Below are 24,883 nucleotides of genomic sequence, written 5' to 3'. Positions count from 1 at the left end.
ATATTTCCTTACTTGTGGCCAAAGTTCCTCTTGTAGCCTTTCACAACAAGAGTCTTAAATATAGGTTATACATTCATAATGAAGAGATGACTTTAATTCATGAAAACCATCATCTTGAAACATCTTAAAAAGAACATTTTAAAAGAAAAAAAACAACCCAGTATTTTAACATTTTAACATTAATGACTCACTCACTTATTGCTTGATCTTTTGTCCTGGGTGTATTTCATCCTATTATATGTCATTTATCATTCTTGGAGAGAACCATAATTTCATTGTATATGTTGTACAATGACAATAAAAAGCTTATGTTCTATTCTATTCTATTCTATTCTATATCACCTGAAGCCGCTAGGTGGCACTGTTTGCCTTTTAAAAGTTTTTTTTTGAAAACTCAGCCTCTCATGTTGAATGAATTATAATAAGAACTACAAATTGTTAAATCACAAATAAATTTGTGTAACTGTAAAAGGTTTCGCAAAAAGCTTTACTACGAAAGTGTAGCGCGGAAAACTGAATTTAGTAAAGTGGCATGTTTATTGTACAAACGTGGTGTTCCATTGTCCAAACAATATAATTATATTGTACAAAATTATTATATTACTATATTACCTTGAGGTACCGCACAACACCTCTTTATTTGTCGCTAACTACTGATAATGGATGATGAATGATGATACACCAACAGATGTATGTCATCAACATCTGGGAGAATAGAGTGAGTCATCTAAGTATTTAAGTTGTGACTCCCCCTAGTGGTGTAAAATGTTCACTACAATATTCTTCTAGCCAAATTTCCAAAACACCCAACAGAAATCAGTTTAAAATAGTATCAGATCACTGATATTTCAAAGCAACAGATTACAATAATACATATATTTTTCTATTCATATCATGCATAAATTATTGGATGTAGACAGAAATAATGTCAAAAGGTTTATTTCGAATACTGAAAAAAGATTTGTACAAGGAAAATAACTGGCAAGAAAAGACACGCAACATGGAGTGAGATATACTATTCAAGACTGGTAGATAAAAAGCACCATTTAAAAAATAAAAATACAACAAGATTACAAAAGGCAAAACATTATATCTGCTATATCAAGTAGAAAGATAACTCAGAATAAACTTCATGGGTTTATTAACACTTGGTGTTTTTTTTTTCATTTTCTGAGAATCTTCTAATCTCCTTCAAAAGATCAAATAAGGCACAACGGTAAAAAGCATTCAACACAAACACACAACGACAACAGATGAAAAAAAAGAAGAAGAAGAAGAAGAAGCTTTGATACTCTGGCAGTTTTAAGCGACATCTCTTTGGCACAGCTGCATGAAGTTGGAGACAAAATCTCTATATAAGCATGACAATGTTAACGTGACAAACACTATGTACACAATGTAAAATGTCAAAGTGTTATAAATATGTCTAAAAACCACAGACACTATGTACATATATGTACTGAAGCATTGGCAGGCTCTTTCATCTGTGATTCACACATGATGGTTTTGTGGGAGTCATCTGCTCGATGCAACAAAAGTCCATGAGATGCCAACTAATTTATAAACACATTGGAGCAACGCGATCCCGTTACAGAGAGGCGTGGCCAGACTCAGCTTTGTGTGTGGTGAAGGTATTGTGTCTGCGATGTGCTATCAGAGACTAAACTACAGCAAAAAGGGATCTCCAGCTGTGTCAGATGTTGGTGGTTTTTAGTGTTTACAAGTGTTTGAGACACATGCACCCTTGTTGCAGAGTTAGAATGTCAGTCAATGGTCTGTGTGGGCAGTATAGGCACAGTGCGATGTCATAATAAAGGGCCTCCTCGTCAGCCCCTCCTCTCGGTGCGTCTGCTCTCTCTTTCATTCCTTCTTCCTCAGGACAATGTAAATGAGGCCACTAATGAGACTGAGAGGGAACGCCACCCAGGCCAGGATGTAAGCGTAACCAAACTCTACGCGCCAATCGTCCGGACTCATCACGGTGTAGATGATCGCCCCGCACATCACGAACACGCCTAGCGGAAAGGGGGAAGAAAAACGAGGAGAAAAAAAAAAAAGGTGAAGAGAATCTGAAAAACGATCTGGAACCAATGCTGATGATCTCACACGACCACGCCCGCTTCTTCTGCGGGCGTGACCCGTCAACGTGAGATTAAGTCAATAAGTCATACTCACTTGCCAAGATCTGGAATATGGCTGTGAAGAAAAAGCGTCCGCCCTTGACCAATCGGAAGAGCTGATAGACAAACGCAATGAGGGAGAAGAAGCAGAAGAGCACGGAGAGGATCATGAGGGCTTGTACCGCCTGGATCCAATCTAGACGGAACAATTCACAAAAAATACAGACATTAAATGAAAAAAAAGGGACAATAACTTTGCAGCCGTTAACAGTATTTCAAACAAACCTTCATTGCTAGCCGGTTTGCAGTGGTAACCGCCATTATTTGTCATGCAATTGTACCACAAATCTGTGGTCCTCTCTCCACCAACAGACCATGCCTGAGAGAAACAACAGGCCACAAGCACGTGTTAGGACTGCAGCGTTTACTATAACACATTCATCCTGTCCACATTCCTACATTTGTCCCAGAGAAAACAGTACAAAAAAAAAAAGAAAGAAGGCGGGAACTTACGCTGGCTGCTGTCGACACGATGAGAAGAATGAGGATGATTAAGTGCAGGACGAGCACTCCGAGCAGAATAAGCAGCATTTTTTTAAACAGATCTAAACAGAAAGAAACAAGGGGAGAAAAAAAGTCAATTCACATAGAATTATCCTCCTTTTCACCTTTCACTGCTGCATCTGCGCGTCCGGCCACTAGATGGGGCTGTTTTATTACATCTACGCAAACCGCAATGTTTACCTCAATGTGAAAGTGTCTTCTTACATTCGAGCATGAAAAAGAAAAGAAGGAAGAGACTCCTAATTTCTTCCTGATGGAGCTCATGTAGTCTTTGTTTGTTTAAAGGTCTGCCAGTGCTGCTAAAGCAAAAACACATGTCCTCAGGCGGCTCAATGACTTTTACTTTAACAGTTAAATGCAGGGGGGGAAAAAACAACAACAAGTTAATTACAGAGAAAATCCGGAAAGGCACAATGTTTATTCTAAAGAGAATAAGAATGGTGCGTTGAGCTGAAGGGAAACAAGAGTCGACGTTGAAGGAGAGAGAGAGAGAAATCTGTGCACGCTGGAAACTCAAGCCATCTGCGTGAGAGGAAAAACACATGGCAGCCAAACTTTATGGAAACACTTTTGAACTGAATCACGACCATTTCAACCTAAAGCTGCAAACGTTGCATATTTTTGGCACACAGAGAGAGAGAGAGAGAGAGAGAAAGAAAAGTCCCAAATCCAAACGCGTCTGAAGTCCGCGGGAGAAAATCCTGCTGTGTGTGAGTAACTAAAAGTCAACAGAGAAAAGTGACTGAAACAAAAACAAAAGCGAAAATGAAAAAAAAAAGCCAAAGAAAAAAAAAAACGTTGTAGTCCAACTTACAGGAAGGCAAAGTTTGAAAAAAAAAGAGTTGGAATCCGTGAAAAGGGTGAGCTGAAGAAGTGAAGAGTTGCTCAAAGTATCTCCGTACTTGTGCGCGCCTGGACTCTTTCTCCGTAGTTTACTATTCCAGATGTGGCGCACTGCACACACCCCATGTCCCTGAACACCGCCCAGCAGCACGTCACCAACCGCCCACCCTCCCCCCGCCTCCAGTCCATCCATAATCCATCATTTGGACCCCAATCCAACCGATATATAGGGTCAACCTGATCAAATGTATTCATTCTTATGTGTCCAACTCAAGGCCCGGGGGCCAAATCAGGCCCTATAAAGCAGTAACTCTCAAATGGGGGTCCGTGTCGGCACTACACTATGGGGGTACTAGAGAGAGAGAGAGAGAGAGAGAGAGAGAGAGAGAGAGAGAGAGAGAGAGAGAGAGAGAGAGAGAGAGAGAGAGGGAAAACAGCCCAGGTGTGAAATGACCGGAACTAATTAAAAAAAAATTAAAAAAAATAAAATATATATATATATATGCTGAATATATAAAAAATATTCAGCAACCACTAAATCAGTGTTTTTCAACCTTTGGGTCGGGACTCTACGTGGGGTCACCTGGAGTTTAAATGGGGTCGCCTGAATTTTCAAAAAAATTAAAATAGACTTTTGAATTTTTTATTTATTACCATAATTTTTAAAAAAACACACAATCTTAACTGTATTTCTATACTTTCAAATCTAGTTAAACTAAAATGCAGTTAAAAATAAATATCTGAGAACAAACATGATGAAAACTAGTTCTAGAAAAAAAAAATGTCTTTGGGGTCATCAGAAATTCTTGATATCAAAATAGGGTCACCATCCCAAAAAAGGTTGGGAACCACTGGACTAAAAAACTGTTTCTTTGCACTTAAAGTATCTAAAATAAGACACGCTATTCTTTAAAATGTGTGTTATCACTTATTCATTCCATCATTTTGCTCTGTAGGTGTTTTTGAAAAGTTTTCTAAGCAACCTGTAGTTGAACAAAGGGGGCACTTGGATTCAGAATTAAGATAGAGGGGTACTAGAGCCAAAAAAGTTTGAGAACCACTGCTTTAGAGCATCAATTTTGGATCAATTGAGAACGTAAAAATGACAGAAAAAACCTGAAACATTTTGTAAATTACTAAGTAATATTATTTTTATTTATTTATCTTTTTTTTTTTTTTTTTTTTTAATTTTTTTTTTTACTTTCATTGAATAAGAAGAGAATTAATGTAAACCATTCAGTTTGAACTGCCTGGTAAAGTGCCAAAGAATCAGCATCCTTGCTTATAAAAATACAATACAATAAATTAACATGAAACAAAAATGGCTGTGCTAAATTATATATTATATACAGTTCATTACAAATAATAAACTAAATCAGCAGCTCAACTATGAGGCTTTAGAAATATACGTTAACATTCTATCGACAGTATTTCCTGTAATTTAACAGTTAAATAATTGATGATGATGATTATGATGATTTTAATTATTAATAATAATAATAATAATAATAATAATAATAATAATAATAATAATAATGCATTGGATTTATATAAAGCTTTCTTTGGATACTCAAAGTGCTTCACGTTGCATTATTCTTTCACTCCACACTTAGTGGTGGTAAGCTACTATTTTAGCCACAGCTACAATTATATTATTGGAAATGTATGCAATTGATTATTGATTACTATTGATTATATCTCCCACCACTAGTCACTGTGCACAAAAGCTTTTCATCTCCCTCTTTATCCGCTTGTCTCTTCTAAGGACTCTAAATAAAACCATATTTCCTGAGAGTGAACATGCAAACTCACTCACAGACTCTTGAACCAGTTAGATCAGTTCTATGGCTGACAGATGTTGGCAAACCCCAAACTAAGCACTCCTCAAATCTAGATTGGTTCCTAAACAGAGAATAAACTTGTTTTCGTGTCTACTCACCAGTTCAACAGTTTATCTTTGCATCAGATGTTTCCGTGAGCCACATCAGCCCCAGCGTGATGAGCGGTGACAGCTGCGGTGGAGAACATGGATCATCTCCCTATCATGGCACCTGTTGGTGTCAGGCAGCAGATCAACATTCTTTCCTTAGTTTGACAGAAGCACTGAAAAAAAAAGAGCAAAAATGGAGGCCAAGTTTTCTTGAGTCAGTATCGAAACACTATGGGGAGTGAGGTGGGTTAGCAAAGTTAATGCTAATGGTAACCTTTGAGAACATACAATATTTCACTATGAGAGCCATCAGTAAACCTTTGACCCCATGATGTGACAAATTAAAAGCCCTAATTTATGCCCCAGTGATGGCTGAGCTGTGAAATGTAAATTCAGCCTCACATAAATCCACATCTTGTGCTTTTCTACCTTGTCAGCGTGTATGGGTGTGTTAGCATTGGAACAGCAGCCCTCTTGAGGCCCCGCGGTATGTCCAGAATGTTTGTGTGTGGAACAGGCCTCAGATTTTACTCCCATATCGTGGAGGAGAACAGAGTTCGTCCATTGCCAAAGGGAGTGAGTGCGGCCCTATGTTTGGGTCATGCTACATTGATGGAACGGCTCAGATCCGAGCGCACACAAGACTCAATGATGAGTGACACGAGATGGCCAGCTATACGGCCCACAGCTGTTGGTGGTCCCTGGCTGTTTTCTCACAAGTGATAAAGTTGTAAGCCAACGTGGGAGCTTAACTCACTACAGTGACTCAAGACAAGCGCATGCACGTGAGGAGTCAGAGCACGGCCCAGGCCTCGCTCCCACTCCTTTCCCGTGCAGTTTTTGGCTCAGTGCGTGGATTCCTGTGGTCTGTGTTTGTAAACAGGCAAAGGAATGGAGTGTATGTGCTGCTGCCCAGGATCAGTGTGGGCCGACGGGTGAGGCACAGCTGGAGGGAGGGCAGAGAGATAGAAATACACAGAGAGAGAGAAAGAGAGGGTGGGGTGTCTCTCCGCGTATCATGATGTAACACCTAGTGACGTCCGTGTTCTTCTACCCTATGATGCCAAATTGTCATGTGTTCCCAATTTATCCGTTATCCTATAAAACCTTCTTCAGAGAAGTTTGGAAATATAAAAAAAGTTCTCTGTACTCTGTATTCTCTCGCCGACCACAATTTATTACCTGGGGTGTTGCCTGATGTGTCCAATCCTAATCTAGAAGCTGCCATTGATACCCTCTAGCTCCACCCACATGAACACAGTGAAGAAGATGTTAGCAAAGCTGATATTTTACAAACATCCCAATTCTTCCTAAAAGCATGTGATCATTATCTACAACACACATGCTGTTGTTTAACAAGTCATTCCAAGAAAGGTTCAACCCCCCCTTATAAGTGTTTAGAGTTACTATAATCCATTGGGGCGATGTCTTACAGTGCACTTCAAAGTAATCATGATTACTTTCTTCTCTGTAGGATTTCTCACTTTGTTTATTGGCAACTATTTTCATGGGCAAAAAGCCTGAAACGGAAACAAGCAGCTGCCCTTCTAAAGTTTACGCTGATTATCCAGCAAACAGCCAGAAGCAGCTAAAACAGTAATCAGACTCCCAGCTATTGTAACAAAGCTGAGGCTGAAACTTAATACTAACACACCCTCCTCTACTGAGGTGAGGAGGTACAAGGTCCAGGTGAGTGTGATTTCAGGAAGGCTGTTCTGTAAAATGTAACGTTTTAACAAACTATATTTCCTTTGTTTGTCTGTTAGCAGAATTATGTCAAAAGTATTTAATGGAGTTTGACTACATTTGAACCAAAAACAAATATTCCATTACATTTCAGAGGGGATCCAAATCAATATACTGATTCTGGATTACTTTAAAAAAAAAAAAAAAAAAAAAAAAAAAAATTGGCAAATTTGGAAAAAAGAATATCTAGTGCCATCCATTTTCAAAATTTCTACCCACTCAGTGTTAGCTGTTTTAGCACATTTTGACAAATTTTTAAAGACCCACAGAATATGTTGTACTATGACATTCTGACATCTGAAAGATTAGACTCTCTACTTTCATCAGAAAAAATTATTTTGTTTTTAGCTTGTTTCGTTCTTCCGTAATCAGCAGTTGAATAGAGGCAAGTTTCACACAAATCGCCAGTTTGTGACAAAAAGCTGAGAAAACGGCTTTTTTTGAAAAAAATCTATTAGTGACTTTAAAGCAAGTTTTTTTTTGCTTTCGGGACACCTCAACATTGGTTTCCTTCTATAAAACTACAAAAACAACGCTGAGACAGGGCTTTTGATGGCAAAATTATTATCATTTTGCTATCTGGGTCAGAATTGATGCTCAGCCACACGGACAACTCTGTGAACTACCTGCCTCTTTGTCAGCTCACAGACCCGCCCTGGATCCCCTGTTCTCTCCACGCACCAGCCTGCCTCTGTCAGCTCTCATCCAGACTCTTCACCTGCAAACAACTAACGAATAAGTATTGAAAATAAACATTTTCATTGCATTCATCACCAGTCTCAGTCTCCGTCTCTGCAATTGGGTTCACTACTGGATACAAGCCTAACAATTGAATGGTTTGCTTAATGCATTTTGGCCATCCTCCAAGTCTCTCCCCCCGTCATTGTCCACACACGCAACTTCCTCCTCCTCCCAGACATGCCGAGTATCACCGTTTTCCCCATTTCCTTTAATAGTTTTATTTCACCATCTCACTCTCAATAGTTCACTTAGTTCCACACCTGCTCAGGTCGAGTGTGCGCTGCTGTGAGCTCCTAGGAACTTCAGCATCAACTCTCGTAGCGCCATTTTGTGTCTGTCTCGTAAACTCCTTTCCTCTCCCTCTGAGCGCTGCCCATTACTGGTGATCTCTCACCCAAAGGTGCGCTGCTGCCACCTACATGTCACCAGTTGGTCACTACATCGTTATACAAGTTCGATATTCATCGGAGAGCTTCGTCACACTGTCTCCTAGCAACCCCAGCCGAAAAACACAATTCACGTCTATAGATGTGAATGTCACTCAATGAGTTAAAACATGACAGATCTTTACAAAATATGACTCGAGTTGGTTAATCCTCACCGAGTTTTAACCGCATCGGATCTGGATTGCACATTTCATCGCAATCTTTCAAAAAACAGGGTTGTGGATATATTTCGACCAACTCTATTGTTATTAATAGAAATATACATTTCTTCCACGCCTTTACAGTGTGAATGATCAGGATCATTGATCCAGATACAGTAACTACCCATATCTAACAAAGAGGATATTTGGCACTTGCTGGAGGATTACGCTCTGAGTGCTTTTGTTTATTATGGGAAAACATCTGACCAAAAGTTGAACCATTGAGGCTTTACAGGAATTCCTCTAACATTTACTGAAAATACAATTAACCAGTCCAAAGACCTCAGAATGCTTTGGAAATAACAGAGACTTAATGCTTATCAGAAGCTTAAATAAAACAGGCAACTTTCATTTTCATTTCCACATTTTGTTTGCTCATCATGACCATGCCTAAAAAGTCAAGTTTAGACTTGAGACATGGCGTTTAACTGGAATCTTTGGCTGATCTGTTTTAATGGGCGTCAGCCTCACTCTGAGCTGAACTCTGAGCCCCACCTGCAGCTGTAGGAGTGGCCTCTGGATTACTTCATCTACCCTCATCACAAACATGGAAAGAAAGGGAGATTTGAGAACTAGGTTTTGGTTTCATGATGGCACAGTTTGGCATCCATCTGGGACTCTGCGACATGCTGTTTCCATTGTGGGAATTTAAAAGCATGAGGGAACGCCTCCTTGTCTGTTAGCCTGTTAGTATATCTATCCTTTATTCTTTTTTTATATTTGTTTCTATTTATATTTCTATTTAAGTACAGCTTCTATTATTGTTTCATTTAATCTTCATTTCACTATTTTTCGGGTGTGCTCCCTTCGGTTATCTTTTTATTAAGCTGTCATGTCAGTAATTTTCCGCACTGCGGGATGAATAAAGAATCTCTACTCACCTAAGGAAGACTTATAGAACCCAGACAAGAGGAAACACTGATGCGCTGACTTCAATCTGCTCAGATGTTATCAGGATCTGCTTTAGAAAGGGGAAAAATGAGTCTCCATGGGTTTTCATGGTCATCACAGCTGGAAAATGCTGGACACTATCCTGTACACATGTGCTCATGGCATGTCAGTTTGTTTCATTTGAGACATTTAATCAGGTTTGGGTGTTTAACGTCCATGAATGGGGAAATTCTTTCGACAGATGTATTTCTGCTCTCCAGGATGTTTGACCCTCTGCTGCTCGATCTTCAGGGACGAACTGCAATCAATTGTGTTTAGAGGCAAATGTTTACATTCGGCCACTAACTGACAATCAGATAAAGAGTTGTGGATTAGCAACACCATGTAAAACCCTTTCTTTAGAGATAGTTCTGAGTATAAGGACACCTGTAGTGAAAATGCAAGTGAAAGTATGAAGCAGATTGTGATAGTTCTCAGTCATCCAGGTCATGGCGGTGAGTTAGGACATGTATGGCATGAATCATAACTCATGCCATGCCATCTCACCTTTCCTGTTTTTGATTCTGACTCTCCAAAGTGAACCATGACCAAGCTGAGAGAATCTATTGGCTAAATCAGATAAAGCGATAAAATATGCTTGAGTGGAGTGAGGGCTTTGTTTCTCTACTTTTAAAAGTGTGACTGTCCCTACCCTGGAAGAAAGAACCAAATAAATCAGAGACATAGGACCTGACGCACTCCAGATTGCAGCACCCAAGTGATCCCAAACATGTGCAAAGCATTAGCCCCTGGCTTCCTGTTGGAGACGACGTCATCAGCTCACACATCCCAATAGACTGACCAGCATGCTAACTGGAATCATTGAAATTATGTCTTCACAGGTTTGGAATGAAGAATTAAAAAACTGCGACAGAATTCCGTTTGAATCGCCTCGATGTAATATCTGCACAGCCGCAAAAAATAACAACTATATATGAGCTTTGTCCAAAACAGATAGTGAATTTACAACTATCCTATATACATTTGTGTTGTATAAGCACAATGATTAACAAATGAAAATAAAACAAATACAATCTTAACAAATAAATGCAACTTTTTTTGGAGGCTGGGGCAAGTTAGTGCTGGACATGATTTCCTATGAACTTCTTCCATTAAAGCTGATATCCGGAGTTTCTGAGAAACGTCTCTATGTCCCGCCCTGAACAGCTTCACTTCCTCCCACTGCCTCTCCCAATCTACCAGAAGCCACACCTCTACTTTTCTGCACACGCATCGCGGAACATAATAAGGTCACATTGATATAGGTCTATGGGTCAGGTAAGAGCTAAAATCATATTTACCTGTTTGCTGTTGTGACGCGCGGCCTCGTTTTCATGCACAGTTCCACATTCACTTTGTTTGACAGTCTCAAAAACACAAAGTCGAAGCCTATTGGCTGGGCACACTCGGCGATCGTTTCCATTTGTATAGGGTCTATAGGACGAAGGAGGGACTTATATACATTAATGTATATAAATGACCAGCGACAGTAGACCATAGTAAAAGACTAGTTCGGTGTTTGTTTGCATTTCAGAAGAATCATACATAAACATAGATTTCTCATAAACTCCTGATATCAGCATGAAGATACTTTCTTAAGATACCGTACAGGAGGAAGGCTAATGGTTCTGGGAACTCAACACTCACGTGACGGTGCACGATTCACGATGGCGCCGCCCTGCTGCTAGAACCAAACAACTTTTCCCCCTGGATATTTTTCTTCCTTTTTTTCTTCTTCCACTCTCCAACCTGGATCAATAACAGGACTATATCGACCGTTTCTTCACCTGATACTGCACAATGAACATGGCATCTTTATCCACTTCCAAGCCTGGTAAATCCGGTTTCTCTCCAGACAACAAAAGACCTCGTTCAGACTCTTTACCTATTCAGAATCAGAATCAACTTTATTGACCAAGTAATGTATTGAATACACACGAGGAATTTGTCTTGGTGACCTGTGCTCTCTCTGATAGTGTAAACATTAAATTATAACAATCAACTAGAATAAATAAAAATAAATAAAAAAGAAGTATAAACATAAATATAAAGAGTAGTTAGACTAATATGTGCAAACTAAATAAAATAACAAGATAATGATAATAATAGTAATAATAATAATAATGAAATGAAATAAAAATACAATAATAATAAAAAGATAATACAAATTCCTCTTGTGTATTCAATACATTACTTTTGTCAATAAAGTTGATTCTGACTCTGATTCTGATTCTATTACAGGTACTTCTCCTTCCCCATCCTTATCCCCGAATCTACTCCGTCCTTCAGAGGTAAGCGAGTCAAGCAACGTGCAAATAGAAACACTCACCAAACAAATCGCTACATCAGACCGTCCTCAATGTCAATGGCCAGCTTACCTCTGTTGAAACCCAGATCATCTCCGTCACCGCCGAAAATAAAGCAATGAAAGAAACAATCCTGAACCTACAAGCACGCAGCATGAGAGACAATTTGTTTTATACAGCATTCATGAACACACCACCGATGACCCAGAGCAAACAGTTACAGACGACCACCGACCTCGCCCGTTTATTATACAGCTAAAAGGACTCAATGATCATTACCCAACAGAAATCATTGACAGACGAAAGCAGCTCTTCCGCATTCCACAAACAAATGATAACAGAAGGAAAGAAAGCAGTCATTTCACTGGACAAACTATACATAAACGCACAGTTATACCGCAGCAAAAACATCACCCAGTGGTTATGCTAACTCTCGGTTTAATATGTTTAAGCATAACTGTCATGTCTCTCGTTCACATACTGTACATACACTCTCCCCCTTCTACCCCAGCTTCCACCTCCACCCCAGCATCTGCTCACTATAACACATAAGGGTGAATATATTTACTAACTCACCCACACGCACAATCATACACACACACAAACAGCACACTCAGCGTATTGCTTTATTGTTCAGTGTTTTTGTGTTTTCTGTTTTTACTTGTTTTAATTTTGCCGCTCATTTTCTTCATTTGTTTTTGTTTTGTTTATTTAGTCATGTAAATCACTCTCTCTCACACACACACACACACACACAGGCAAATGCACGCACATACACACACAAACACACCCCACCCTTCTTTGGTTTTATATGTAAATATTATCTGTAACTATTCTACATCCGTCCTGTACTTTGTTTTTTAATATTTTTTTTTTTTTGGTTTTGTGTCTACTTGTATTGTTTGTCTTGCAATAAAAAATAAATGAATCCTTGGACATTGAGGACAACAGGCCAGTCGACCACAGGGCTAACCTGCAGAAAGCTAATCACAGTCCCACACCCGCTCACACAAAACGTAGCCAAGTTTAAAAGAATAGAAAAAAAAACCAAGCCTTATGTTTGGCAACTCACACTGTGGCGCTAACTATTGCCCCACCCAAGTTGCCTCCATGGGAAACATGAATAAATCAAATTTCACAATGAAGCAAAACAAATTAATTTGTGTCTGTTTTGTGGAGCCTTGGGTTGAAAATGTTCCGTATTCAGGGAGTAAATTAGAATAGGGTGTAAAGTTGGCATATTTTTTGAATTTCTGAAAAAAAGGACACGTTGCAGACCGCAGCATTAAACTCATTACTTCAGAACTTAACTTGATATTTACATACATATACTTTAAAATATGTTGATTCTTCAGTTGCTACACCACAGGGGTCGCTGTGGTTGAATGATGTTGTGTTGCTGACTGTATTGCAGAGAAGAAGAAAGTACACAAGTCTGATGCCTCTTTCATATGTTCCTAACCACGCACATAACAAAATACAAATAAACAATATACTGGGTAAGTATGGGTCTATTTGAAAGTCCAGATACAATTAGGTATCTTTCTCTTTTAAGACACACTCCTTTTTTTCTGTGCCCATGTGACCTCTGAAATCACAACTCCATTATTTGACATTAACACATACTGTAAGTGCAAGCTTTGTACACGACTCTGCCTTCCATTTCTTCCTGCCTGGGTGGAAACAAGAGGCGGAAGCACTTTGCTGAAAAACTTAGCTTTTTCTTTACCATTTGGTAAGCATCAGCTCCTTCTGTTTGTGAGCGTTATAGTGCTTTAGGAGCCAGAGATGACAAGGCAGCACCTTTAGGTGTCTGTTAGCTGAACATATGTTTTAATAACATGCTTAATAACACATGAACATTTTCATTGATTTATGAACCCCCAGACGTCCTGGTGAAGGCGGAAAAAAAAGGACATGTCAGGATGAAAAAGGATGTTGGGTCACTTTAAAACAGACATGGGCAAGTGGCGGTCCAGGGGCCCTCTGTCTTGTTTAGTGCGGCCCCCAAAGTTAACACGAAATAACTTCAAAAACATTAAAAATAATAGCAAAAGTACACGTTACACCAAAAATAATACAATATAAAATAATACAATTACAGCAAAATACAAAAAACAAAACCAAAATGACTAATAAACCACAAAACAACAACAAAAATACACAGAAGTATCTAAATGATAACTAAAACACACAAAATGACTGGTTAATGCATAAAACAACAACAAAACACACTTTTGTTCTTTCCTGTATTAATGCTTATTAGTTTTCAATATTTTAAATGCTGACATGAATATTGATATTGTGGCCCTCAGATCAGACAATGACATTTTAGTGATATTATCAGCTGATAATAGCCATAAAATGTAGCATTGGTCAATGCTAGTATTGATTTTTCCACCAATAACTAAAAACCGATAAGTGCTGTTGTTTGAGACAAGATAATGAGAACCATAATGGCACTTTTTCGTATTCTTATTTTGCACATGTTTGTGAAATACATCTGGTGAAGTTGGCTTAGCTTGTTGTTTTAATAGAGATATATGTTATGTTACCTAAAATGTGTTGTAAGGGAGTGGTCTTCCCCACTGAGCAATAGACGGATATTAGACGTCTAGTTATTTTTTAGACCTAATTTCAACCATCTTGATCCCGTCTATTTTTAGACGGAATTTAGTCATTGCACTTTAATCAATTATTCGATAATTATATCTGTCTATTCTACATTTAGACATCTAAAAAACTTTCATTTCTATACCCCTGGTAGACCAATTTTAGACTAGACGTCTAAGGAACATTTAGACACATGTTAGACGTATAATAGACCTAAAAATGCTCGGTGGGTTGTGTATATAGGTATTAGATCAAATCTGTACTTGAAAATTTTGAGTTGGAAAATATCCACAATTTGGTAAATTTTCAAAAACTGAAGCTGGACTATAAATTCATATACAGTATTTCTATTGACATACTCAAACTTAACAAAAAGACTGAAGTTTAAGTTTCTTTAAAGTTAAAACTCTTAATGCTGACACACAGGACTGAGCTCTGGTTACCATTGTTTATTGGAGACGAGTGAAACCTGAAACCAATAGCACAAGTTGTCACTTTTGCTTTTTCTGAAAATCTGCTGAAAAGGAGCAGTTTCATGATGCAGAGCGTGATATTGGAAACTATGATGATGACATTGCTTCAGTTTCCTTTTAGCATTTGAAGAAAAATGTGCCACATCAAGTGTCAGGGAATACAATATGTGCTGGGTAACCTAGTGACTGTACTGCAAATATAGGCCAAGGGAAACTGTGGCCCTGCTGTATGTCTGGCTCAGGGCAGAGGTGTGTGCTCGTCCATCGGCATCCATCTGGACTGCGGCCCGGAGCAGCCACTTACAAGAGGTGGGTGCCAAACCCACTGACAGCTCCTCTGAGGGCTGGAGTGAAGGAGGAGGTGGGGACGAACAGACAAACTTTGGCAGCCACAGCCTGCACCACCATGTGCTTCAAATCCATTACACAAACATGTCTAAGATCCCACATTTTCACTATCACGTTAGCATTTATTTATATCCATGTAGGTATAATAACATCACATGGTGCTCAGTTTGTCAGATTTAGACATTTATTTTGGTTCGAACTGGAATAGCTTGCGGAAATCATTCAAGGACTGTGGGGATGGTTCCAGATGACTTTTGGCACTCATGCAGCGCCTCATCTCATAAAAGCAGGAGACTTACATGTGTAGGCTGCTTCTTTAACCAAGAGTCAGTGAAGAAAACCTGTGAAAACATCCATCAACAATTCAAACTGCCAGTGGTGCCATGTGTGCCTACTGATACTATGTGTCAGCATGCTAATAAGCAGAAATATAACATTGATTAAAGAGCATAAACCCTCTGTGAGCTAAATTATATCAAGACTGGGCTGCAAGCATAGGATAGGCTTTAAAAAAAGATGGTATTAACCATATTGGAAATAGTTTTTATGTCTCTGATTTGTATGAGCCAATATACTGATTCTGGATCTGTTTGAACAATTAAAGAATCACAATCTATGATCAACGGTGAAATTTTAAAAATGTTTTTATTCATAAATTTGTAAAAAAAAAAAAAAGAAAAAAAGAAAATTGACGCAGTTAAGTCGGATTGGTTGTTCAATTAATTAAACCACAGATCAAATCCAGATCAAACCCAGATTGCACATTTCATCATGATTTTTCAGAAAAAATGTCCATGCAAGCCTTTAAAGTGTGAATGATCATGGCACTATGATCAGGTTGACTGATTCACATAACAGTGCATATCTAGAAAAGAGAATATTTGGCGATTGGCAAAGGTTTGCACTCTCGGACTGCTCTTGCTTTAAATGTAATTAAACTTTCACTGGAACCTTGTATGAAACTTCAAAGTAAAAGGAATTCTAACATAACATAACATGAGTAATAGTCTTATGTTGCTTACATTAAGTCAAATCTAAAGTAGAAAGATGTAGATGTATCTAATATGCAATATTTACGGCATATTTCACACGTTTGCATTAGAAAAGGTCTTCAAAACATTTTTTAAATGGTGTAAACAAAGGTTTTATAGCTATAGTTTCAGGTTTGAATTTTCCTATTCACCAAGTTAATTCATTTATTCTTGTTAACAACACAACCTGATAGGGTTGGACGTTACACTGAATTCAAGATACGATGCGATAAACGATAATGGACTTGCGATTACGAAAGGATACAATATTTTTAGGGCTTTAAATTAACACCCACCAATTGCGGGTAAAAATTTACTTTGGCGGGTAACATTGTAGCGTAACAAGCCATTTGGACTGGTGAAGAATGAAACAGATACCACAGCGTCTGTTTGAACCGGCAGGCTGCAGAAATGATGCGACAAGTTGTTGCCGGATTGGGCTGTTTTCCGCCAAGAAATTTGAGGGTTTTTGTGTTTTTGTGTGTTTAGACTTTAAAACGTAGTGTGTATCTGGCAACACTGCTTGTTGTACTAATCCTACATTTCCCATGAACACTATGTCGCAACAATTGGCTGCGTGCTTACGTTAGTGTAATTGTGGTTTAGTATTAGAGAAGACAAACAGGACGGCTCAAAACAAACAATGGAGTTGAAATGAAGTTGTGAAATGAGTTAGGAAAAAACAAACAAACATGGAGATATTTATTGGGTGTTGAAAAACCTGAACTGCATAAGAGGATGGCTGCCGCTGACACAGGGGAAAATGAAAAATTGACTGGTGGAAAATCTGGTTGGCTAGTAACTTTAATAATCTACTAGCCATGCTGGCTGGTGATCTGAAAAGTTCATTTAAAGCACTGAATATTTTTGGTAAAGAAGAAAGAAAAAAAATCATTGCAGTTGGAAAATTAACCCATTTGACTTTAAATCTGGGTAGATGTATACTCTTACTCTGGGTATGACCTTGTTAACTCAATAGGAATATAAGAAATAAAATACAAACCATAAAATTCTGAAAAATCTGGAGTGTAGTACAGTATGCTTCTTTTCTTCTTTTTTTTATCTGACTCTTCATCTTTTGACATTTTAATCTTGCACACGATATATTGTTCCACCTTTAATACATGAACATGGGGGTACTTGTATTTTATCTCAAGGTGTTAATATCCAACTCTGGCAGGTTGACTCTATTCTTCTAAAATAAAATAAAATACTGTAAAATTGGAGTAAATAACCTAATGTTTTAAACATAGCTAAGAGATGTACGATTCCTTTCACATTTTTCATCTAAATCCTATAAAGGCACTACTCTGATGACTTCTACGCCTCCAACAACGAACCCTCCACCAATAAATATTGATTGATTCTTTCTCCAAATAAAGACAAACCCCAAACTACCCATAACATGACCTCTATAGTATAAAGCCCACTAAGGGAAGCACATACAGGGAAAGGCCTGGAACCAACAGCTTTTTTCTTGCAGCTCACAGCGTTTAACATTTTCACCCTGGCAGAATTTAAAGCACAACAGATCCCACCCACTCCCAGTCCAGCTGAACGCAGATCTTGATCTGCGATGGTGAGAGAAGTTGCGATGCATTGTTATGCTTTACACATTCCAGATGTTTTCCCCCACCCATATGAGTCTCCAAACATGTGTTTCTTCTATGCGGCTTCGTGACAATAGTATAGGGTGTGGTCAAAAAGCAACAGGCAGACATGCAAAGAGTACACATGGATATACTGTATGTTTTTAAACCATAACTCTACAGTCCCCCTTATTCAGAAAGTGTTTCTTTTATAAAAAAAAAACTGAAAAGTTTGACCACAAAAATGGCTTCAGTCGGATTCTCGGTGTAAACACTGATGGTTTATAATGTGCAGCTGAAAAAATGACATTGAAACAATCCCACACATGGCCATATGGTGAAGGAAAGTGTTTTACATAGCATGGCAGCTCTGATTGAACGCTGCACATTTTTTAGGGTTGTTGGGGGATGGGCTGAAGGGGCTGAAGGGGCCCTAATTTAAAACAGCGCTTGTTTTTAATATTTTTCCATTACAACGTTACCTTTTCTAAACAAGCTTTTCCTATAGTTTCTCTGCAACACGCGTCAGCCTTTGTCAAGTAAATATGAGACACTAAGCATTAAAAGAAACAGAGTGGAGGCTGATGGAAAATAGTCTCAGGGCTACCAGAAATATAAAGCGTGTCTGGGTTTGCTTTTCTGGTATACATACATGTGGAAAAACTACACACACAACATCCCAGTACAGCTGACTGCCACAAATGTCACTCAGGGAAACAGGGGGTTTCCAGAAAGAGTTTTAAATTCTCTGAGGTCATGCTTGGGTTTTTAGATCTGCACTTTGTACAAACTACACACGTTTGTGGGAGGAGAGACTGAGATGTACTGGAAAAACCAGCAGACAAACTGCAGTGCACCCGTGCTGAATGAAAGGAAAACTCGAAACTCTGCGGTGACACGGTTTCTGGTTCACCCCCCCTAAACCCCCCCCCCAACACCACCACTGCCTTTTCCCTCCACTTCCACCACAAACGGATCGAAATATCTTTCTGCGCAGGGCTACAAAGTTAATAGTAGTTGTATGAGCTGATCAGTAAAAGCAACAGAGTGACATGATGTCTTATTTCCCAGTGAAACCATTGCTAACCAGGAAATTCCACTTTCTATCTGCAGTTCTTTCCATTGAGTATTCTTTCCTGTGTGCATGTATGTGTATGAGAACGCTGGGCCTGCTTGAGTCACACTCTGGCAGAACTGAAGGGGATGGTCTGACGACAGGCAGCTGGAACACACACACACACACACACACACACACACACACACACACACACACACACACACACACACACACACACACACACACACACACACACACACACACACACACACACACACACACACACACACACACACACGCACACACACACACACACACACACACACACAGAGTCCAGGCCACTCTGGTCACGCCCAAGGCATCCAAGGCACGCTGGGCCAGGCCCTCACATATAGTGGTCTCTAAAAGTGTCTGCAGCCTGGAGGGTGAGACATTGTGCACGTCAGTTTGTGTGTGCGTGCACGTGAAAAGAGGAAGCCAGTGTTTGATATTAATGTAAATTGCAACGCTTTGTGGTGGTGCACTGTGGGATACATTGCATGCATAGGCTACAATACATCGTGTTGTTCTCTGTAATCCATTAGAGAAAGTAATGGATTACAAGTGCTCACGTTACTGTAACTGAGTTGCTTTTATTTGAAGAAATTTTAGGGTTTTTGCGACTTTAAAACATAGTGTGTATGAGTAAATTATCTTCTTTGATCATTTTTTAAATCTACTTTTCATGGTCATTTCTGATCAACACCCAGCCACTTTTTTATGGTTCAGGTTGTGGTTTCTACCTTTTTCTGTATGTTGTTACCCACATGGCACAGTGTTGGAGTTTATAAATGTAAGTAAGAATTGTACATTTTGACAAAGCTTTTATTTTATCCAAATGACTTTGTGCAAAATGAATTAAGTTCCAATTGTGGTACATTTGGTCTCTTCCTTAAGTTTATACATGATATGTTTACTGTAAGCAAGGGAACCATGGCAAGTATTATTACCAAAAATAAACATGGGGTGAAAGTAACTAGTAACTTTTACTTTAAGTACTATTTAACTGAGCTACTTTTTACTTGTACATGAGTATTTTATGTATGACTTACTTGTACTTGAGTACAATTTCATTCAAGTAACAGTACTTCTACTTGAGTTGGATATATCAGTACTCTTTACATAGATGGAAAGAGCTGCAACAATGTCTCTCCTCATGCTATCCTCCCATCCCAGGGGGCTCACAGTGTTCTGACCTCACCCCATCCCCACCCATCCACTCCTCCTCCTCCTCCAACACTTCCTGAGCGTCCCCAAAGCTGCAGCACAGCTGGAGCAAACAGCAAGAGAATAAAAGAGGGAAAATAAGATTCTGTTGATTACTTTACCATTCCTTCTCTATCTGCGGTGATCCACATTTGGTTTAGCTTCATTTTTGCCAATCAAACACCTCAGCACAGCACTTATCATAAATACATACATGTATCGACAGACCACTCACCAAGAAAATCACAGATCTTTGCTTGTCAAGATGACTTTTTTCCCCCTAATATTTTCAGTGTGGATAAAGCAGTGCAGTGAAACTAGAAGTGACTTCTCTGAGGGCTGCAGTGAGCTGCCAATCAGCATAAACAGCCACAGATGGAGAGGGAGGAGAAGGCTTTAACCATGCTTTACCATTCTAGCGCCTCTGCCAAGTCAGTTGTCGGATACAGGAAATCCAAAATGTGGTCTCATGCTCAAATGCACCTCCCGAGCTCTGAGCCAGGAACGCCTCTACATCACACGCAAAGCATCACAACTGGGAAGTTTGTGTTTAGGATTTAAATTTCATGCCTAAACCCACAGGACATTAAAGGTTAAATAATTTGTGAAGAGCTGTTTTTGAAAACTGGGTTCCATCCAGTGTTTGATAGAGCACGTCATTTATTTTTTATTTTATTTTTTTTAGTAAATATGCCTGCAGGCTGGAGACAACGTCTCAATGAGCTGCAAATTAGACTTTGGCTTTTTTTGTGTGTGTGTGTGTGTGTGTGTGTGTACTGTGCCATCACTCAGCATCACAACATACATCCATTGGTGTTTTATATTTTATTTTATTTAAAAAAATCTTTTTACACAAAACACGATTTTTGTTTGGAGTAAATTTTTTTACCCACGAAACTAAATGCAAACAAGTACATTATGAGAAAAGTAAGAGAAAATGGATTTACAATAATAAATAGATGACGATGCTGACAAAATAATAATAATAATAATCATAGTTAATTTTGTTTATAGGAGTTGGTGTAGTAGTTGGAGACTTGACATCAAGCATAGTGTATATGTATTCTCGTGAGCTGGAAGTGTGTTTCTGCTGTTATAAACCAAAAGTTGTCATTACTGTGTTGTGAAGATTACAGTTGCATTATTTACTGAGTCACAGAATGCTCCTGGGTTATTGTCTGGAACTTGCCCCATCCAGAACTATAAAACACATAGAAATGCACAGCTCTTTAATCTGAATTAGACAATACTGAAAATAATCCACATAAAAAAGTCACAAGCCAAAAACAAGAGCGTCAAAAACCTCAACAAAGCGAATTAATCTCACCTTTGCCAGCTATTGGAAGTTATCTGGTATCGTTACAATAGTACAATGATCATTCATGCTTTAACGGCTTGGAGGAAATGTCTGTCCCATTACTACCTACAAATCTACGGGCACTCCCATTTTTTCCCAAAAAATTTGCAAATGAAATGCACAAAACTATAAGTAATTGAGGATTTAACCTGACGTAACTGAGTCAAATTTCATAAAGATTGGTCAATTAAGAACCAAGATCATCTAGAATCAGTGTAGTGATCTGGATCTCCTCCAAAATGATATGGAATCTTCCATGGTGTAAGGTATATCTTCATTTACAATTATGTTAAAATCTGTACAGTACTTTTAACGAAATTCTGCTAACAGACAAACGTAAAAAAAAATAAAATCTTAATCAAAGGACAACAATGATTCTAATTTGTCATTGTTGCCAAGAAGATAAATGGTTCAAGCCTCAGCAGCTCCAGTACATCTGTGCAGAGTGCAAACATGAACGTCAGTTTTAAGGATTGATACAACCGACTGTAGGCGAAAAGCTGTGTGTGTCTGCCTCTGTAAAGTATGATACGGGCAACCTGTCCAAGATGCACCCTGCCCGTCACATGACTACACCAGGATAAGGACTTATCAAACATGGAATAATAAAACTTGTACTTTTTTTCAATTTTAGAAAATCATAGTAAACATGACAAAAAGCACACATAATTCAACGGAGGCCTCTGAAATACATCTGTTTGTAGTCTGTCTGACTAAACTTGGAGGTCAAATTCAAAAGTCTGGGAGCTTGAACATCAAGCAGAACCAGCATCAGCTGGACTTCACCGCCCATTCTCTCCAACTCAGGCCTGAGGGAGCCATGGTCAGAGGGAGTGAGCATGAAATGAATGATGGAGTTGTTAAAAGGAGGACCAACACCCAGTACAGCATGTTATAAAGTCTCTACATGGAGCGCTAGGATTCTCCTTCCCCCGCTGTTGTTTTCTATCTGTAAACACACCCCGATTTATGATGCTGCAGAGATTTAGGGAGAGAAAAAGAGCCTTTGAGCTCTTGCAACATTCCCAACTGCAGATTCCACCTTAACTTGCAGGGAAAACAGGAAGATGAGAGAATGTAATGGAAAGTCAGTACCACTTTGATCCAATGCATGTGAAAAACTGATTTATTGTTTCATGAACATATGGCTTGTCTTAGCCAGTGAAAGTTGGCAACTTTAACGTTTTTTTTTTACAAGTTAGATAGGCTCATGGAAGATGAGAAATACAGACGAGGCAGGTCCATATGTCCACCAGGTTAGCCACATGTATAACTCTAAACCAGGGGTCACCAACATGGTGCACGTGGGCACCACGTAGAGCTCTAGTCACAATGAGCTCCAACTAAAATCTGATTAATTCAATTCAAAGAATTCAATCTCGTTATACAAAGTATAACGAGATTAGGAGCTTCTCCTGTTTACATTGTAGAACATGTTAAAAGAATACAAACATTACAATTAGTAAAAAAAAACCTTTTTCTTTAACAATATAAGGATAAAAGAGATAAATATTCATCTTTCCAAGATTCAAATTCCCGAAGATTAATAAATTTGGCAGATGTAGCTATTATTTAGTAAAGTTAAATACTGCTGATAAAGTTTTAGTATTACATTAACCATCTTTAAATGTTTATTTTCACTAAAACATTGTGACAAATGTTTTTTTTTTTTTTTAAATGCTGCAGATTTGGTGTATGGGTTGTGGTATGTTACATAAAATATGATATACATGAGATAAAATATATATTTTTTAAAAACCCAAGGCTGATTTTACATGTTTTACAGTTAGTTAAAAGTTGTTTGTTAGTAGCTAGTAAAACAGCAACATGGGGATTTTCTATTTAGAGTAACTAAACCCCAAAACCTTTTTTTCTGCTGAATACAAATGTATTTGGGTATGAAGCAGTGCTGTTGATTGATCCTGGTCCAACTCTCAGCATTTCAATAAGTACAGTATTTGAATTTGGCATGTTTTGTTGTAAAATGTCAGAGTGGCTGCCCTCTATGGGTTGAAACGCGGCTATTACAATTGATTTTTTGCTATTGGCTGAGAACAAGATCATGTGATGTCTTGCGTCACAAACCAGCACTGTTAGCCCCGCCTCTTTTTATTTTTTTTTTATTAAAAACTAACACTTGTGGGCTCTACATTGAGTGGTGAGTAGGTTGGATTGAGAGAAGAGTGAATAAAAAGGTATATTGAGTAATGAGTAGCTAGTTAACATAGCATAGATTGTTCATTGGAGATTTTATAGTATAGACTGGGCGTGTCTTAACTGCACCAGGAGACCCACCCATAATTAAGGCATTTTTTGAAACAAAAAATATTCCGACCTTTTTAGGATACTGCTAGCCTTCCTTATGATCTTACTCTGTAATTAAAGTGAAACCGTGAAAATGTAGCATTTAAGAACCTCTTTTCAAGCTGGTTGCCCTTCGGACTATACAGTAGGTTATCTATGAAGTAGCTCTCAGTTTCAGAAAGGTTGGTGGCCCCAGCTCTAAACGTCCCTCAGCTGTTTGTGCACATGCAGAGAATGAGTGGCACTGGTATTAGTCATTATGTCAAGAGAGGAGGAAGATTGAGCTAAAGCACGACTGAAAAGGTCAAAGTGTAAAGCTGGCCTATAGGAAGTGACCCTTTGTGATCCCTCACTTCCTGGTTAGCTCCACAGTCCTTTGCCCTGCTGTGGGCATGCAGTGTCAACTAAACAAGGAGTGCATTGTAAGAACAGCCTGCCTCTGTTGGAAAGGCGCCAAGTCACTGATGGCAAGGATGTGGTCTCCCTGTGTGACCAACATCTGAAGCCTCCTTTTATCGGTCGCAGACACAATGTTAACTTAATGACTCCCAGTGGGACGCTGCACTGAGGCCATTACCGTTAGCTTTAGGAAGATTGTTTTTTTTAAAAAAGATATTAAAATAAGTGTATTTGCAGGGACTAGGGACAAATGTGAGAGTTCATGTGTGGAGTGCACTCCGTCCAGTCTTTGGGTGTCAACCAGTCGTGGACAGGCAGGAGAAAGAAAGCAGCAGAGCCTCCAGTCTCATCCAGTGTCATGGCTGAGTGCAGGCCAGGCCAGACCTCCTGAGGACAGTGGGAGCAGCAGGGCCCTATACACTTCATCAGAGTGAGGCAGAGAAAGCAAACAACTGCTTGGGCAGAAGGAAAGAATGCAAAATGTGAGAATAAATCACATTATCTGTGCAGACAGGAAAAGAACGATTCCCCTCCTATCAGGAATTAGATTCAGAAACTAGACAAATACTTGTGATGCATTAACTACACTGTGGCTAAATGGGTTCCAGTGATTACAAAGAAAAAAAAAATAATTGACTTTT

General features: G+C 38.8%; 2 protein-coding genes across 4 annotated transcripts in view; both read right to left on the bottom strand.

The window, feature by feature from the left end:
- Nucleotides 1-1,338: 1,338 nt before the first annotated feature.
- Nucleotides 1,339-10,069, bottom strand: pmp22a (peripheral myelin protein 22a). Of its 3 annotated transcripts, XM_028454728.1 has the most exons (6): nt 9,472-10,069; nt 5,467-5,578; nt 2,634-2,725; nt 2,406-2,499; nt 2,176-2,316; nt 1,339-2,015 (listed from the first exon to the last, which is right to left on the bottom strand). In XM_028454728.1, the coding sequence occupies exons 3-6, from the start codon at nt 2,709-2,711 to the stop codon at nt 1,861-1,863; spliced, it is 468 nt and encodes a 155-aa protein (XP_028310529.1). In that variant the 5' UTR covers nt 2,712-2,725; nt 5,467-5,578; nt 9,472-10,069; the 3' UTR covers nt 1,339-1,860. The 3 variants fall into 3 exon arrangements, with proteins under 3 accessions (XP_028310529.1, XP_028310530.1, XP_028310528.1); XM_028454729.1 differs by lacking the exon at nt 9,472-10,069 and having other exon boundaries at nt 5,467-5,581; XM_028454727.1 differs by lacking the exons at nt 5,467-5,578; nt 9,472-10,069 and adding an exon at nt 3,499-3,645.
- cdc42ep4a (CDC42 effector protein (Rho GTPase binding) 4a) overlaps nt 5,504-24,883 on the bottom strand; it is a 40,177-nt gene continuing 20,797 nt past the window's right edge. Inside the window, exon 3 of the transcript XR_003674611.1 lies at nt 5,504-5,578. The gene's annotated coding sequence lies outside the window, so the exon portion shown is untranslated. The remainder of the gene's footprint in view (nt 5,579-24,883) is intronic.

This window comes from Gouania willdenowi, chromosome 8 (assembly GCF_900634775.1).
Source record: "Gouania willdenowi chromosome 8, fGouWil2.1, whole genome shotgun sequence".
In the NCBI taxonomy this organism is placed as follows: Eukaryota; Metazoa; Chordata; class Actinopteri; order Blenniiformes; family Gobiesocidae; genus Gouania; species Gouania willdenowi.
This window is presented reverse-complemented; position numbering and strand designations above follow the sequence as displayed.

What these genes read in the sequence shown, in the direction of transcription:
- pmp22a (XM_028454728.1), bottom strand. Translation starts at nt 2,711, where the DNA reads ATGCTGCTTATTCTGCTCGGAGTGCTCGTCCTGCACTTAATCATCCTC. An exon ending in CAAACCGGCTAGCAATGAAG is followed by an intron (nt 2,317 to 2,405) that starts GTTTGTTTGAAA and finishes TGTTCCGTCTAG; the next exon opens with ATTGGATCCAGGCGGTACAA. An exon ending in CATATTCCAGATCTTGGCAA is followed by an intron (nt 2,016 to 2,175) that starts GTGAGTATGACT and finishes CCTTTCCGCTAG; the next exon opens with GCGTGTTCGTGATGTGCGGG.